Here is a 15,101-nt window from a genome sequence, read left to right on the forward strand (position 1 = left end):
AATGATTGCAAAGGTGTTGGTGCAAAAGGCCGTATAGGAGTATAGGGGATGTGATCAACTTTGTATAATGAGGGTAACTTGGTCTAGAGATCTGATAGTTTGATCTGATGATCCCAGAAAGTTTTGATTTGAGTTTAACAATGAGAAAGTTGTCCCAGTATGTCATTTTGAAAGTGAAAGTTTTTATGTCAGCTAATTTTGTTATTTGTCTTGTCATAACAGGCCACATTTTCTGATATTTTACCTATATACATGTTTGAGTAATGTATGAGCCAATATCTGTTCACTTAACTTGTGATCAGCTCCAGGCCCAAGAACTTTTCAGATGACATTAAAAGTTTTGACAGTGTGTTCACCTTTCAATACACTGATCAAAGGACCGATTTTTCCTTTGACTTGCACATCTGATACTGGTGTAAATATAACGTAACTAATAACAAGTGTACATCAGAGTATCCAATCATTACTGTATGTAATGTGAAGATGAAATAATGCTATGAGACAAAAACTAAATAAATAGTAATATTAATAATAAAAGTGACTCTGATATGAATAGGTTGTTGTTGCTGTATTTGTATTTTGATGATTATTTCCTTTACCAGCCATGGAAAAACCCAGCAGTCCAACTTTATCTCATTTCCTTCCTGTGTTTGTACTTGGGGGTGTTGCTTCCTGATTCCGTAGCCCCAGACTCTAGGTTCTCCATAACTTTAGTCAGCCAACATTATCAGAAGATCTACGGCACGACATCATGGTCTGCTTGCAACTGACTCCATTTGTACCAGTGAAGGTAATGAAAATGGCTATTTTGATGTCCGTGTTTTTTCCCCCTTCTATCAAGGCAGGATTTGGCATGAAGCAGGCTGTGGCTTGTAGGCCTTTTTGTACTGGGGTTGACTGCATTACCATAAACCAGGACCGAGTGGATTTTCATACCGCTGAGGAAGCATGCCGTGACATGAACGGAGAACTAATGACATGTCAGTCGGAGACAGATGAGAACGCAATTGACATTTTGAGTCAAGAGTTGTATGGACACTACTGGATTGGACTGCATTTACCAGCTGTCGCCTGCAGCAACCTTTCAGCTCCACTGAGAGGCTATGAGTGGACATCTGGTAGTGTGCACAGAAACTTTAGTCCATCCTTCAGGCCCTGGAAAGACAGCGTTAAAGTCTGCTCTCCACGCTGTGTGTCACTTTCCAATGATCAAAAGTGGACAGAGAGGCTGTGCTCGGACAAAACTGATGGCTTTCTGTGCAAAACAAAGCACAAAGATGCATGCCAGGCACAGGAATTATCAGATCTGAATGTTATCCTAAGCTCTAAAGACTGTTCAGATGGTCCTTGTCAGCAAGATTGCACAAATGCAAAAGGAGGTTACAAGTGCTCTTGTTTCAAAGGATATATACCAGACAGCAAGCACCCGGAGCAGTGTCAAATCTACTGTGCACAACAGAAATGCCCTGCGATATGTGAGGGAAACCAAAAGAGCGAATGCAACTGTCCTAAAGGCTATATATTAAGTGAAACATTTTGTGAGGACATCAATGAATGTTTGTCCGATCAGTGCGATCAGGGGTGTAAAAACACTTTTGGAAGTTTTGTGTGCTCCTGCAGAGAAGGGTTTTTACTGAAAGATGAAGTCAAATGCATCAAAGCAGAGGGCAGTGAAGGTTTTGCTTTCACAACTCCTATCCTCATAGGCTTTGTTAAACCAGCCACCAATAATCATACACTGAATAGTTCTTCATCGCCTGCTGGCGGTTTTCTCTGGATATGGATTTTGGTTGTGGTGGCTGTGGCAGTGTTTATAATCGTGATAAGGTTTTATGCTGTGAAACGTCAGAAGAGCAGAGAACAAAACTCCAATCAGCAGTCAGCTGTTCCTGTCGACAATATTGAGTGTTGATGAAGCACAAACTTCACTGGGCATTTAGAGTTTGGGAGATTCAATTACATTTCTCATATTGCTGCAGCAGGTAGGCTTTTCATAATACACTCTTTTGAGTGACTGATTTTTTAATCTAAGTAATGCATTATAGTATATTAATGACTAATTAATATGAATACAAAAAATGAAGGGGAGCTTTTTATAGTAGTTATTTCAAAAGTGGACTGACTAGGCCACACACTTTAATCTGTATAATTAAATGCAGAAGTGAAGAGAAAACAACTTAAACAAAAAAACATGTCATTTCAAATGTTACATTTGATAGGGAACATAATTACAAGTAGTGTTGGGCAATTGCAGCATTAACATATAGGATAATCATTTTGTTGTTGTCGCAGGTGGAGCTGAGAGGTCTGTGTTCCCCTCATCCCTGACTTTTTCTTTACAGACTAAACATTAATATGTGTGCATATGCATTTAACTGGATAAAAGCGTCTGCTAAATGACTGTAATGTAATGTAATGTAACTGTTTGTAAAACATGAGTTTTGAAGCACCTGTGAAATGGTACACAATTAGGGACACTAGCTGGTGAGATCATGTGTCATTTTGTGTTCATTTATGTATCATGACAAGAAAATAAAATCTGAGTTCATTCTTAACAAATCATTGCTCTCACCAGTCTTGTTCTTAGAGCGCCACCTACTGTTCTTTTGTACAAATTGCTGAAAAGGCATGCTTCTGTCAAGTGAATCCTCATGCTGTTTGATTGAGAAAAAAATATCGCTCATTTCAATACTGGGAGTTAGTAAAACAACTGGTATTTTTCCAGACAATACAAAAGGTAAAATAGGCTTTTTTTCTTGGCAAACATTTTGAAATGTCACAGGATAGACGCAGAAAAAAGAAATCTAAAATGATCTTTTTTTTTTACTTCAAATTCTATTTAATTTCAATACGTTTTAAAATGTTTTCTCGCCATTGGCTAACCCCCTGTCATAACTAACTGGGACAGTTGAATAGAACAGAGCCATATTTAATGTCATTAGTATGACCCATGTGTTTGTTATTATTCCAAGTCATATTGTCTTCTGTACAAAAAAATGGCCTACTGCATCATGTCTGTGTTGTTAAATGTTGTCAACTGGTTTCATTTAATCCACCTTATTTCCACAATTGTAATAAAGGTCAGTCAGTCAGTCATTGTTTTTTTCTGAACAAATTTCACAAAGTATAAAGTCATAAAGTCCAAATTCTATTGAAAATGCACTGCAAAATGCAAACCATTTTGAAATACTATTACCCATTGTCCACTGTTTGAGTCTCAAAAAATGCAATCAGTTCAAACGTTCTGATCAATTTTATTATTATTGCTTTTATTATTATAGTGTGTTGAATTGACAGATTGTCAGGTAATTTGACTGCAGCAGTATCTTCATATATATAGTAACTATTTATTTTGCCGTTTACATTTTTTCTCTGCATGGAAAATTGAGTAGATCCCTCTTCATCTGATGCTCCCCAAGATCCCTCTTCTCCTCACTGGTGATAAGGAACATCAGAACATAGACATTACCAAGTCTGCCAGCTGAAGGCTATTTACAAAAACATTGGGTACACTATCACAGGGTTAACTTTAGTTATATCTTGTTGCCGTTCCCTACAGCTGCCACTAGATGCTACTACAGACACATATTTAACCAGTGGCACTTCACCAATAACCTATGACTACCTCTCCAAAATGTCCTACAGCTGATAAGCTACTCCCTATAGTTCTAAAAAGAATGAGTACTGATATTAATTAATATGAGACCTTATGGCAACTGGGACCTAACAGGGTTTAAGTCATTTTAGACAAGTTAAATAATCAACCACATCAACTCTCAGATAAAAAAAAAAATCTAATTTGTAAACTCCCAGTAGTTTATCCAAGCAGGAGGGGAAACTTTGACCATCATTGAGCACTGCCTTTATGTCACTGGGTCTTTATTAGTGTGTTTCCTCTTCTCTCCCTGAAGAAAAGCAAAGCAGATAAGACGGCTATTAAACAGGAAATCCATCATGTAATCAGTGAGACAACACCAAGGCTGTTAATGAACAAACACCATAGAAAACATGAGGACAAAGATAAATGGTGACAGGAATCTCGTAACGAGCTTTAGAAATGGGAACAAAATAACAGCATACAAATTAAAACAATGATAAGAGATGTATAAATGGTCCAAATCATTCTGAATAAGGTCCCATTGCAGTTACAAAGTATTAGGAGAGTGACGCATTTTTGTAAAGTTGGCTCTGTACTATACTTTAAATTGAAAAAGTGACTATGAGGTTAAAGTAATAACAGAGCTTAAATTCAAGGTATTATCAACACTTAGTCCAACCTTTTAAAGATCAAAATATACTGAACACATTGAATAAATCAATCACATCATGATATCTCCCTTAATAATGATGGTGCCATCTTTACTGTCTACCATGTTCTGGGCCCTCTTGCCTCCAGTGGAGTCTGCAGCAATTACAATGCACGCTCAGTTGGATTCTGGTCAGGTGATTACATTGGTCAAATTATTACCCCCAAAAAATACCAAAATTGCAATGTCACCTCTCTTGCAATATAATTGTTTATATGCATTACTCATTAAGTATTTTTAAAACAATGGCATGCTAGAACATTCTATTTGACTGCCAAGCCCTCAAAACATACAAAGCTCAATTGCATAACTATTTATTTTATAAGTCACAGAAAAACATGTTTTTGCACACACACATGCATTAACAGAATGGGTTTCAACTTAAACTCCTTAAAGTAGATCATTGTCTCCACAACTATTATCGTTGGAACTGCAATTGTAGGCCGCTATGTGACCTCATTCTGACGTGGAGAGAGCATAGCAGGAGTGCTGTTTTGATAAGACTGGGTGGTACTAACATAACCTGGATGGCACTGGTTGTGGCTGACACAACCTCACCTCTCCCAGTCAATACATGGTCCTTTATGGGCTTAGTCAGCCAATCATAACAGGAGGAGTAGCCTTTCTGAGATTTAACAAAAAAAATAATTAAAAAGATAAGGTTGGGGTGTCTTTTAAGTACGACAGATGTTGTGAAAATGTATGTTGCTTTGATATTAAATTGGTCTTTTATTTTTTCTGTCACCTGTTTTGTGTCATGTATGTTTTTGATTTTCAAGATATTTTAATGCACTATGCACTCTGCATACAGATAAGTGCTTGCCAAAACAAGATGATAATAATTGATGTTGTGGTATGGATTGCAAATAAGCCATACATTTATGCTGACTTCATTGTTATGAGTTTGTAAAACTTTTACATAGCCTATATCATGTGTTTCATAAGCAATATGCCCAAGCTGAATGATGAAATGATGAATGATGAAATTTGAGGAGGAGGCATCAGGAGCTTTTTGTGCCCTGAGTAGAGCCTCACAGGCAACACCTTCTTCTAGGATGACTCACCACAAATCCGGCCTTTAGCAATCTGGTTTACCCAAACATGTCCCTGATCTTAACATTTATGACCTAAAGTATCGGATTTATCTTGTCCCACGTTACTTTGTTACGCAACTTAGTGTGTGGATGACCCTGTGAGGCAATGTGAGGGTAATAAATTCAGCCCGAGTAAACCCGGAAGTGGAGGCCGCTCATCCAATCAGAAAGAAGGCGTCAGTTCAGAGCGTGGTGTCATTGGGTTAAAGTTTGTCCCCCCTCTGTCGCTCATATAAATAATAACAACCGGAATCTGTGCTAGCATGTGGAGACAGAGTAAGTGAGGCCATAAACAGCTCGTGTCACACACATTCAAAGCAGCCAGGTTGCAGAATACCTCGTTTATTTACACTCATCACAGCAGCAGCATGTCAGCCGACGGCGTGTTCAGGACCCGCTCTCTCGGTGTGGCCGCCGAGGGTCTTCCGGACCAGTACGCCGACGGCAAAGCAGCCAAGGTCTGGGAGCTGTACATCGGAGACACGCAGAGCAGGACGCAGGAATACAAGAGCTGGGTGGTGTCCTTGCTGAGGGAGCAGGGGGTGCGGAGAGTCCTGGATGTAGCCTGCGGGACAGGGTAACGTCAGGCTGACTCAGCAGCTGTATTAAAGGGGGTTTACATTACATGTCACATGTGTTCAATGAAATGAATACCCTTGTATATCAGCAGAAGCAACACCTCCAGTGCAAACCTTTTTTCTATATTTTCTATATTTGCACAACCCAGTCTTTAATTCGGCTTTAGTTATAAACGCCTGGTCTCTATAATATCATATTTTTGATTCTTAGCTACTGTGGTAGAATGACAGATATGGTGAAAAGGAAGGTATGCATTTAAGGAGGAGTTTATGTAACGTGCTGATCAAAATTGGGCTTCCATAATTCACCTCCAGATTCATGAATGGGTGTGACCATTGTGGAAGTGCAGACTGATCATGCAGCTCCATGGCAGAGTCTTATTTTGGTAAAATGTGATTCTTGCAATGTTCACAGTGTTTCTCATCATCAGTTTTTTCTTGGACTTGATAGAGCAAAATCTAAGAATATTTAAACCTGCAATAAATAGTTCATTTCAGGTTCGGATAATCCATCATGTAAAAGTACTAAACATGCCTATTTTGTTCTATGATAAACTTGATTATATTCATAGATAATCAAGTTAGTTTGACATTCCTGAAATTTCAACCCGCCGACCCTTCAACTCTGGACACAATCCGGATTAGGCAAAAGGGAGTAATGAATGAAAGTGCAGAGTTGCACCAGCCACTGTGGCAGTTCCTGCCTCTGAGCTGGACGAACAAGTTTAGGTTGTTGATTAATAGTGCCATTATGCTTCAACTAAGAAGCCTTATGTGGCTTAAACAAAAGCCACAAGACATAAGTGTTGTGCAAATCTCCATGTTCTGCCTTTTTTTTGCACCAGTTACCCACATTTGAAGCACATTCTAATCAACACAAGGCCACTGAATGGGAGATGTAATGTTTGCTTAAGTGGATATTATCTGCTAAATGTGTGTGAGATAGCAGATGAAGGTTTCAGTGGTTTCTGGACTAGTTCTGGGTTGCTGGATGGAGTTTTGACTGGTTCCATGCAATCTGTTTACCTCTGCTGATAATGTATCTGTGCCCTGGAACAACAGCAAGGCCATTGGTTGAACTCAGACAAGGGGACAATATACTTTAACCTGTCTGTGTCATATTGTATGTATTCACCATATTGACATTTCTGTCTGGTGGATGCAATATAATCATATATTGTCATTTCATACCATGTATAACAACATTCACACTTACACTAAGCATCATCCATTCAGTGATCTATCAGAACTATCAGAAGTATTTTTTTTATCACCTAAAAATAGTAATTACAGCCACTTCTATTTGGATGAGAAATGTTACAGAGTTTAATAATCTTAATCATAACTTTTTCCTCTCTTGGTTGACACCACAATCATTTGGATCCCAAAAATAGAATTGTAAAACTTCATATCTCACATATGGCTGCTGGGATCCGATATGGAGAAAATACACACACAGACTCTGACCCCATTCTGTAGTGGAAGTGTGTCTCTTACGGCAGCACGGCCATCTGGGGCGATGTAAACACGTTCCCAGTGGAATGAGGTTACAAATGGCCTCACTATTTTTGGCTTTCTAAATTTGCCTGTGATGCAAGTTGTTCTGCCATCAGGTTTAGGGGCGATTTATGCAAGAGCAAAAGAAGCGGCATATCATGCTTTCCAAAAATAATTGGTTGTCCCAACTTGCATATTAATTACCTTGATCTGAACCACCACCAATTTTTTTTGTGCTTTTGCTCTGCTTGAGATTTTATTTTGCTTAATTTCTAGTAAACCAAGCTCTTAAAAAATGTTCCTTTTAAACTAAAGAACGAGATTTAACTCTAGCTACAATTACATAGTTGCACTCTTACTGTTTGTTTGCTTGGTCGCACTGCATACAGTGTTATTAAAAATGTAAAATGTATTTCTATGCTGTTGTATATTATCTTGCAGTTACCCAGTTGCTGTTTATGATTGCAGTTATCGTGCAATGAATCTTACCCCTGCGTTGTCACTAGCGAACATAGGTGTCGGAGCACTCATTCTTGTCTGACCACTGTATGTCAATATACATTAACATTACATATACATTGTTGACTTACAGTCAAATCAGTTAGATATGAAGGGGTCTGAGTTGAGGTGACGGTTTCAAAACATATTTACTCCTATTCATTAAGAAACAAATAAATTCACGATGCTAAACATTTCAAAAATGCATGTCTCGAGTGTGTTTATCAGCAGAGCTCATGAGGTTATGCTGTTATTTTACACAGAACTTGTATTTAAAGAACATGTGTTTTTATTTTGTAGAGTTGACTCTATCATGCTGGTGGAGGAGGGCTTTAATATGGTGAGCGTGGATGCCAGCGACAAAATGCTGAAGTATGCACTGAAGTCAAGATGGGAGAGAAGAAAAGAACCAGCTTTTGACCAGTGGGGTACGCGAAAGTTACTGAAACCAGTGTCTTTGTAGGATACACTGAGCATGATACTTTAGATCATATCAAATAAAGTCACTGCAGTGTTCATTAGGTGACATCCTTATGTTTTCCTCTTCATGTTTTTTGTGTGGTTTTGACTTTTTGTTCTCCTCACTCTCATCCTCAGTGATTGAAGAGGCCAACTGGTTGACGTTATCAGAGGATATTCAGAAACCAGGGGCTGGCTTTGATGCCGTCATCTGCCTCGGTAACTCATTTGCCCACTTACCGGACTTTAAAGGTACGTGAGAGGTTAAGGGACAGAACCATTATGAAAAGCGATCTATTTTTCCATTGACATTTTTCAAATTGTTCTTGAATTTGATGGTTAACATTAAAAAAAACTTTCGCCGGATTCTCGATCACAGTAAGAACCAAATTATATAGGATTCATTACAATCCATCGTTGATGTGATGCCAATGATCAACCAATGTTAAGACGCTAACATAATCTCTTATTCAAACAATGTGATTTAATTGAAGATAGTTCTGTTGATGGTGAATGTTCATGTTTTTGCTCTCAGGGGACCAGAGTGACCAAAAGTTGGCCCTCCAGAATATTGCCAGTATGGTCAGACCAGGTGGGATCCTCATCATTGACCACCGTAACTACGACTTCATCCTAGAGACCGGCCGGGCACCACAAGGGAAAAATATCTACTATAAGGTACTTAACTTATTGTTTTCTTTACAGTGGTGCAAATTTACATGTAGATGGAGCATTTTGTAACCCATCCAATCTTATTTCCCTGTATCCAAATTTCACCAGCAGCTGAAGATCACAGCTGGTGTGCTGTTAACTGATGTTTCACGATAAGACCATTAGCATCTACAGTTGAAATCATGCCATAAACTGCAGTACTCAGGCCTGCTTGAGGCAAGCTCTGAAACCAAGTCCCCATGTACCAACTGGTACAAAAATGGTTTTGGGCTCCATATCTAATGTAGTTCATAGTTCATGACATCTGTATGGGGGTGGATCTTTTCTGTAACACACCTTTTTAAAATTATATTTAGGCTCAAGGTTCTGCGTAATTAAGGGCGTAGCCACTTTTAGGAACAGGTGGGTGCCGTCTCATGTTTCTGGCCACTGGCTGTTCACTCTGCTGCATCACCCGGGTCGCCCCCTTAGTGTAAGTTGGTTTCCAGTTTAAGATCAAAGATTTTGAGTTTCTGGTTCTTATTTAATTTGTGTGTGTGTGTATGTATATATGTGTATATATATATATGTGTGTGTATATATATATATATATATATATATGTATATATATATATATATATATATATATATATATCAGCTTTAAGCAGTCCCTTACAAGTCTCTTCCCCAAGAAAAGTGAAATGCATCACTTTTAAGAGACTGCTTTAAGCTGTCAAAGAAGAACAAGGCCATCCGCCAGAATAATACAAAAAAGGCTGTTTTTAATTTAAATGTCTGCTCCATCCGGCTTTTTATTGCTTTGTGAAGAGGAACTGGACAGACAGAATTGCTTATGAATGGTTTATTCACACCATCCCTAGCAGCAGCTTAGTGTAATACCTAAATCTCCATCTAGAGCCTGCCGCATATTGTGAGACTTCAATATGCGGCCCTAGAGAAACAGAAGGAAATGTGGATGACATTGGCAGGTTTTAAAACTATTTTGGCAATGGGGAGAAAAAGATATAATGTCAGGAGTACTGAGGTAAAACAATTCTATTTGAGAAAATGGAAAAACAAGTTAGGTATGTTCATGTGGCTTTAAATTACTTGTACAATCCACTGTATAGTTAAAATGCACATTTATTTGCATTGAGTATATTACCATGACAGCATTCGCCTGGCTTCAAACATCTAAAGATACAATTAAACTACCAATCCTGCAATTCATTATCTTATCTTATTGGCAAAAGTGGAAAGATGTTATATGGAAATATGAAGATAAAACAGCAGGTGCCAAGAGCATTAAGGCATATTTGATTTATTTTTTCACAAAACAAGTTCTGTATTCTTTAATCCAGCAAAAGTAAGAACTAACCAGCTGGGAGGCCTAAGTAGAAATACTAAATCAACAGTCATGTGCTAGATCAAAATCCCCTTCTGATACCTCTGTAATCCCAGAGTCTGCTCTCAGGGTCCAACTCTGTGCTACTTCACAGCAGTAAGAGCTACCTCAAGGTTTTTTGTGAGAAGTATTTTGGTGCCAAATACTCACCACCTTGTTTAATAAATGTGTGTGTTTGTGTTGCAGAGTGATCTAACTCAGGACATCTCCACTTCTGTGCTGTGGGTCGACAACAAACCCCATATGATCACTTTGGACTACACCATCCACGTGCCCAAAACCACCATCCAAAATATTCCTGAAGTCAGGTAGATCGGCACTCTGCTCACAATAATGCGCACAAAACACTGAAGGCAGCATAAAAGTGCCAAAACTCACGGCTTCTTACTAGGGCCGGACAATATGTGGAGAGAAAAAGCCTCTATTATGGTTTATATCATTTTATGTGTTGATATCTCGATATTAGGCATTTTTAGGGCATGCCGGGAAACCACAATGTGGCAGCATCATCACAGTAAACAATAACTGCCAGCCAGTGTTGATATAAATACAGTATAGAATTTGCTTGGGTCCAGACCTTTGAATCCTCCCAGTCCACCTGCTTCGAGTTCACTGATTTGTCTGGGATTGTGACCTGAAGCAGTGGCCTCCCAGTTGAAAAAGCAAATGAGCGTGGCGGACTAAGGATTAGCTGATTATCACCACGGGCGGGGCTAACACCGTTGTCAGGCTGTTGTCAAGCTGTATGGCGTAAACGGCATGCCTTCTCAATATCGCCTTACACAACATGCACTGAAATCCTGTCCTGGACTTCTCCGTTCCAGTCAGGAAGGTGTGACACAGTTTTCCTGTCTTATTAGTGTTTATGGATAACATAAAACAGATTCAGAAAGTGACAGCAAGTTTATTTATACATTGCATATGTTGTTTAAATACTGTTCACTGTGATTACGCTTTCACCTCATAGTTTCCCAGCGCGCATTCTTTTTCCATCATGTTATAAAGCCTCAAGAATAATATCATTTTTAAAAGGACAGGGTAACCCTTTTAATATGGTATGCATGTGAACCAGTCGGCTAACCCCTTTTGTTTTTTGGATTCCTTTTAATGCAATATGTAAAGCATTTTGAACTGCAATTTTATATGAAATGTTCCATGTCAATAAATTACCTCGCCTTGCCCTAACTGCCAATATTTGTTCAAGCGCCTCAAGCTTCCGGATACTTGTTCTTGCTGTGCATATTCAGAGCAGTGTCTTTTTTCATTGAATTTATCAAATGACTGACTTAAGGCATCAACATTCCTTTTTTAGGCTATAATGATGACGATGATGTGTGACCCTTTCTCCTTTAACCTTTTCATTTTCAAGTGTTTTGTGATTTTTTATTTTTTTGTCCTACAGTCTGGGAAGTTTTTTTTGACTGTGAAGACTCTCTTGTAATGTTGTTTTCTGAAATCCCTTACAGTCAAGGTTGATGGACCTTCCCACCAGACATGTTAGACACAATAGAAACCTTTTAAAGAGTGGCTGGATAAATTCTAATGTGTGCATGCTTTGTCCTCCCCAGTAAATTCCGTTTGTCCTACTACCCTCATCGTCTGGAGAGCTTCAAAGCTTTACTGACAGAGGCCTTCTACGGCAAAATGGAGCACAGTGTCTACGGAGACTTCCAGACCTACGTCCCTGGCCAGTCCCAGGCTCCGTGCTACTTCATCCATGTCTGTAAGAAAACAGCCTAAGAGCCTTACCAATCAACGGGCAACACACACACACACACTGCTTGGAAAATAATAGCCCTCAATCTGCTCCTACTGTCCTCCAAAATTGGGCATAGTTATGTTTGAATATGTTTAAAAAATATATTTAATCAGATCTTTGTAAAAGAAAAAAAAAATCAATTTTTAAGAACATGTTTTAACAATGATTATTTTCTTTGGTCAGGAAAGTTGTAATTTATACCTGTATGCGAGGAATAATAAGTTGATTCAGATCTCTTTTGATTTAAAACCCAGTAAGTTACTAAAATGCTCAAACAGCAACAGTCTCTCAAGTTAAACTATTCTCAACTTTTAGTTTGGCTGCAGAATCAAAAGGTCAAAGCAAGTTTGAAAAATATATTCAAAATGATTTGGATCACTGTTTTGCCAAAGTGCTGCTTTTGTGTTTACCTCATTTCCTCCCAGCTTCCCGCCTTTCTGAACTGTGATACCCGCAATGAACATTAAAATGGTGCTGTTCATTAGCAATTTTCCTCATGATGGAACACTTGATATTAATCACCAGTTATGTACAAAGTGATAAGATATATTGTTAGACAAATGTATTTTTTAAGTTTACCACAAGGGTCTTAAAAACAAAGATAAAGCAGCTGTGAATATGGTAGCCGTTCTTTTGCTTGTACTTTTGAGCTGGTAAAGGAAAAAAATAAAAGATAATAATAATTTAATTATGGCCTACTGCCTTTCTTTAAGTTCGGTCAAATCTGACACAGCATGATGGCAGTTTCAATTCATTACTTTCCTTTTATGGGAGTCCCTCCATGTTCAAAAATAATCTTAAACACCTTTCTGGACGTCACCTAAATAAGACAAGAGAACAGCTAGTGAAGATGTTGAATCACCCTGACACATTGGAAGTGCCCTTGGCTACCTCACCAAATCCCCCCCGGCTACAGAGCTAAATTACTTCTGACGGCTAATAAAATAAAATAATTTCTTCAAAGGCTCTTGAAAGAACAACTTCTCATATTTTTAATTGTAATTTACTTTTTTAAGTAGTAATTTAGGTTTTGTTTAACCATAATCTAGTTTCCCTAATTTTATGGTACGATTAAGTGTACTTTATTTGAGCCAAAAACAGCCTTTACATTTTCTGGTCACTTTTAAAAACGTACAGCAGGCTAGAAGTCAGCCAGAGTCAGCCATTATTAGTCCTATTCATCCAAAACCAGAGGGCAGAATCGTTGTAGGATTACTCATAAAGTCAGAGACTTAAGGGTGAGTGTACTAAGTTGATAAAAAAAAATGCAAACTATTGCATTAAAGTAATAAAATGGAAAACCCAACAGTCTTTAAAATTGTTATCAACCAAAGATATTTGAAAAGTGTTCTTTTCTGCTTTATCTTGGAATGTTTTTGTAACTCAAATGTTATACAGTTGTGCTGCACAAGTCTCAAATAATTGAGTTTGCCCAAATAATAGGGGGAACATGATGAAAGAATAATTTATTTTCTGTATTATCCAGGTTCAAATACATTTGCTTTGACATACAATTAAAAAAGTGTTGTTCACTGTAAGGAGAAAGGAGCTCTACCAGAGATAAATACTGCTGTTTCCCTAAACAAGAGCGCACGGTGCATTCAAATGTTGTGCCACTGCCTCTTGTAGAAGCAAATGTACAGTAAGCAGAAGTGATTGAGATCAACAGCAGGTTCAGAAAATTGTAAGAACGGCTAGATGTTTGAGTGGCTTTGAAGTTAAGGTAGAGATAAGAGTATTTCACAACAGTCTTATATGTGTGCCAAAAAAGTGCAAACATTTTGTAATGAAAATTGATTACTGGAATTCTTTTGCATGAAATTAAAGAACATTTTTGAAATAAGTAACCTGGTTTTGACATTTTTATTTTCAACGTCATGTTTCTGTTACATGATTGATACCAATTGATATAGAAGATTTATCAGCTCTTGTAATGATAATAATAATAACGTTATTTATATAGCACCTTTTAAAAACAAGGTTTACAAAGTGCTTCGACAGACAAGGCAGCAAAACAGTGCAGTAGAAGAAACATTAGATAGTTACTTAAACTAAGTAAACCTTTATCTTTGGCAGGTTATGGCAGCTTGGTCATATTTTGCATTTGTACTGATATATTTTAATTCTGCATGAACTAACATGCAATGCGAGCATTTCACTGTTTTCAGAATCTTGATTATCATGACAACTGTGTCAACGCAACTGATACAAACTGTAAATTCCAGTCTAGATTGTTTCTAGATATTATGACATCACTTGCCACGTTACTCATCAAAATGAGATCCTAATACTGACATAAAAAGGCATCAGCCTAAGTGCAGAATATAGGTTGGGCACAAGAGGGCAGTATTACATTATTAGTCGAAGTCCCTCAGATGAGGCCCAAACTCTATTAGTGAACTTCAGCTTTTTGTCTTTCTGCCTGATAAATTGTATCATTATATCAATGTGATTATTGCTTATTCTAAGCAAGTTTTGAATGTCTCATTTAATATAAATGCCACTAGTTTGGTCTCAGTGATGTTTTGTTGTGATTGCTAAACTGTATGATAACACGCTTTAAAGACCAAAGGCTTTCAAATTTAGTCAATTTAGTTGACTTTATCTAACCTTATTTTTTTGTGTAAGATTGAAACCTATTTGAAAAAAAGTTTTGACCTTCCAGCTCTCTTTCTAGACACGGCTGCAACAAATTAAAATTCAAAGAACAGTAGAAAGTCCTTAGCCCCAATAAAACAAACTGCTTCTTCACTCTTTGACATTTTTTCAGTGAGTGACATTTCCTGCCTTGTCTGTCTGACCTCTGAACATGAACTTGCTCACCATCATCCAGCTTGTCTTCCCTGGAATGGA

At 37.9% G+C, this 15,101-nt stretch overlaps 1 protein-coding gene across 1 annotated transcript; it reads left to right on the forward strand.

The window, feature by feature from the left end:
* Nucleotides 1-5,653: 5,653 nt before the first annotated feature.
* gnmt (glycine N-methyltransferase) lies at nt 5,654-14,095 on the forward strand. The gene is made up of 6 exons (XM_054614269.1): nt 5,654-5,978; nt 8,275-8,402; nt 8,572-8,685; nt 8,969-9,111; nt 10,676-10,797; nt 12,058-14,095. The coding sequence occupies exons 1-6, from the start codon at nt 5,770-5,772 to the stop codon at nt 12,227-12,229; spliced, it is 888 nt and encodes a 295-aa protein (XP_054470244.1). The 5' UTR covers nt 5,654-5,769; the 3' UTR covers nt 12,230-14,095.
* The last annotated feature ends 1,006 nt before the right edge of the window (nt 14,096-15,101 follow it).

Source organism: Anoplopoma fimbria, chromosome 15 (assembly GCF_027596085.1).
Source record: "Anoplopoma fimbria isolate UVic2021 breed Golden Eagle Sablefish chromosome 15, Afim_UVic_2022, whole genome shotgun sequence".
Taxonomy (NCBI): Eukaryota; Metazoa; Chordata; class Actinopteri; order Perciformes; family Anoplopomatidae; genus Anoplopoma; species Anoplopoma fimbria.

What these genes read in the sequence shown, in the direction of transcription:
- gnmt (XM_054614269.1), top strand. Translation starts at nt 5,770, where the DNA reads ATGTCAGCCGACGGCGTGTTCAGGACCCGCTCTCTCGGTGTGGCCGCC. An exon ending in ACCAGCTTTTGACCAGTGGG is followed by an intron (nt 8,403 to 8,571) that starts GTACGCGAAAGT and finishes TCTCATCCTCAG; the next exon opens with TGATTGAAGAGGCCAACTGG. An exon ending in CCACTTACCGGACTTTAAAG is followed by an intron (nt 8,686 to 8,968) that starts GTACGTGAGAGG and finishes TTTTGCTCTCAG; the next exon opens with GGGACCAGAGTGACCAAAAG.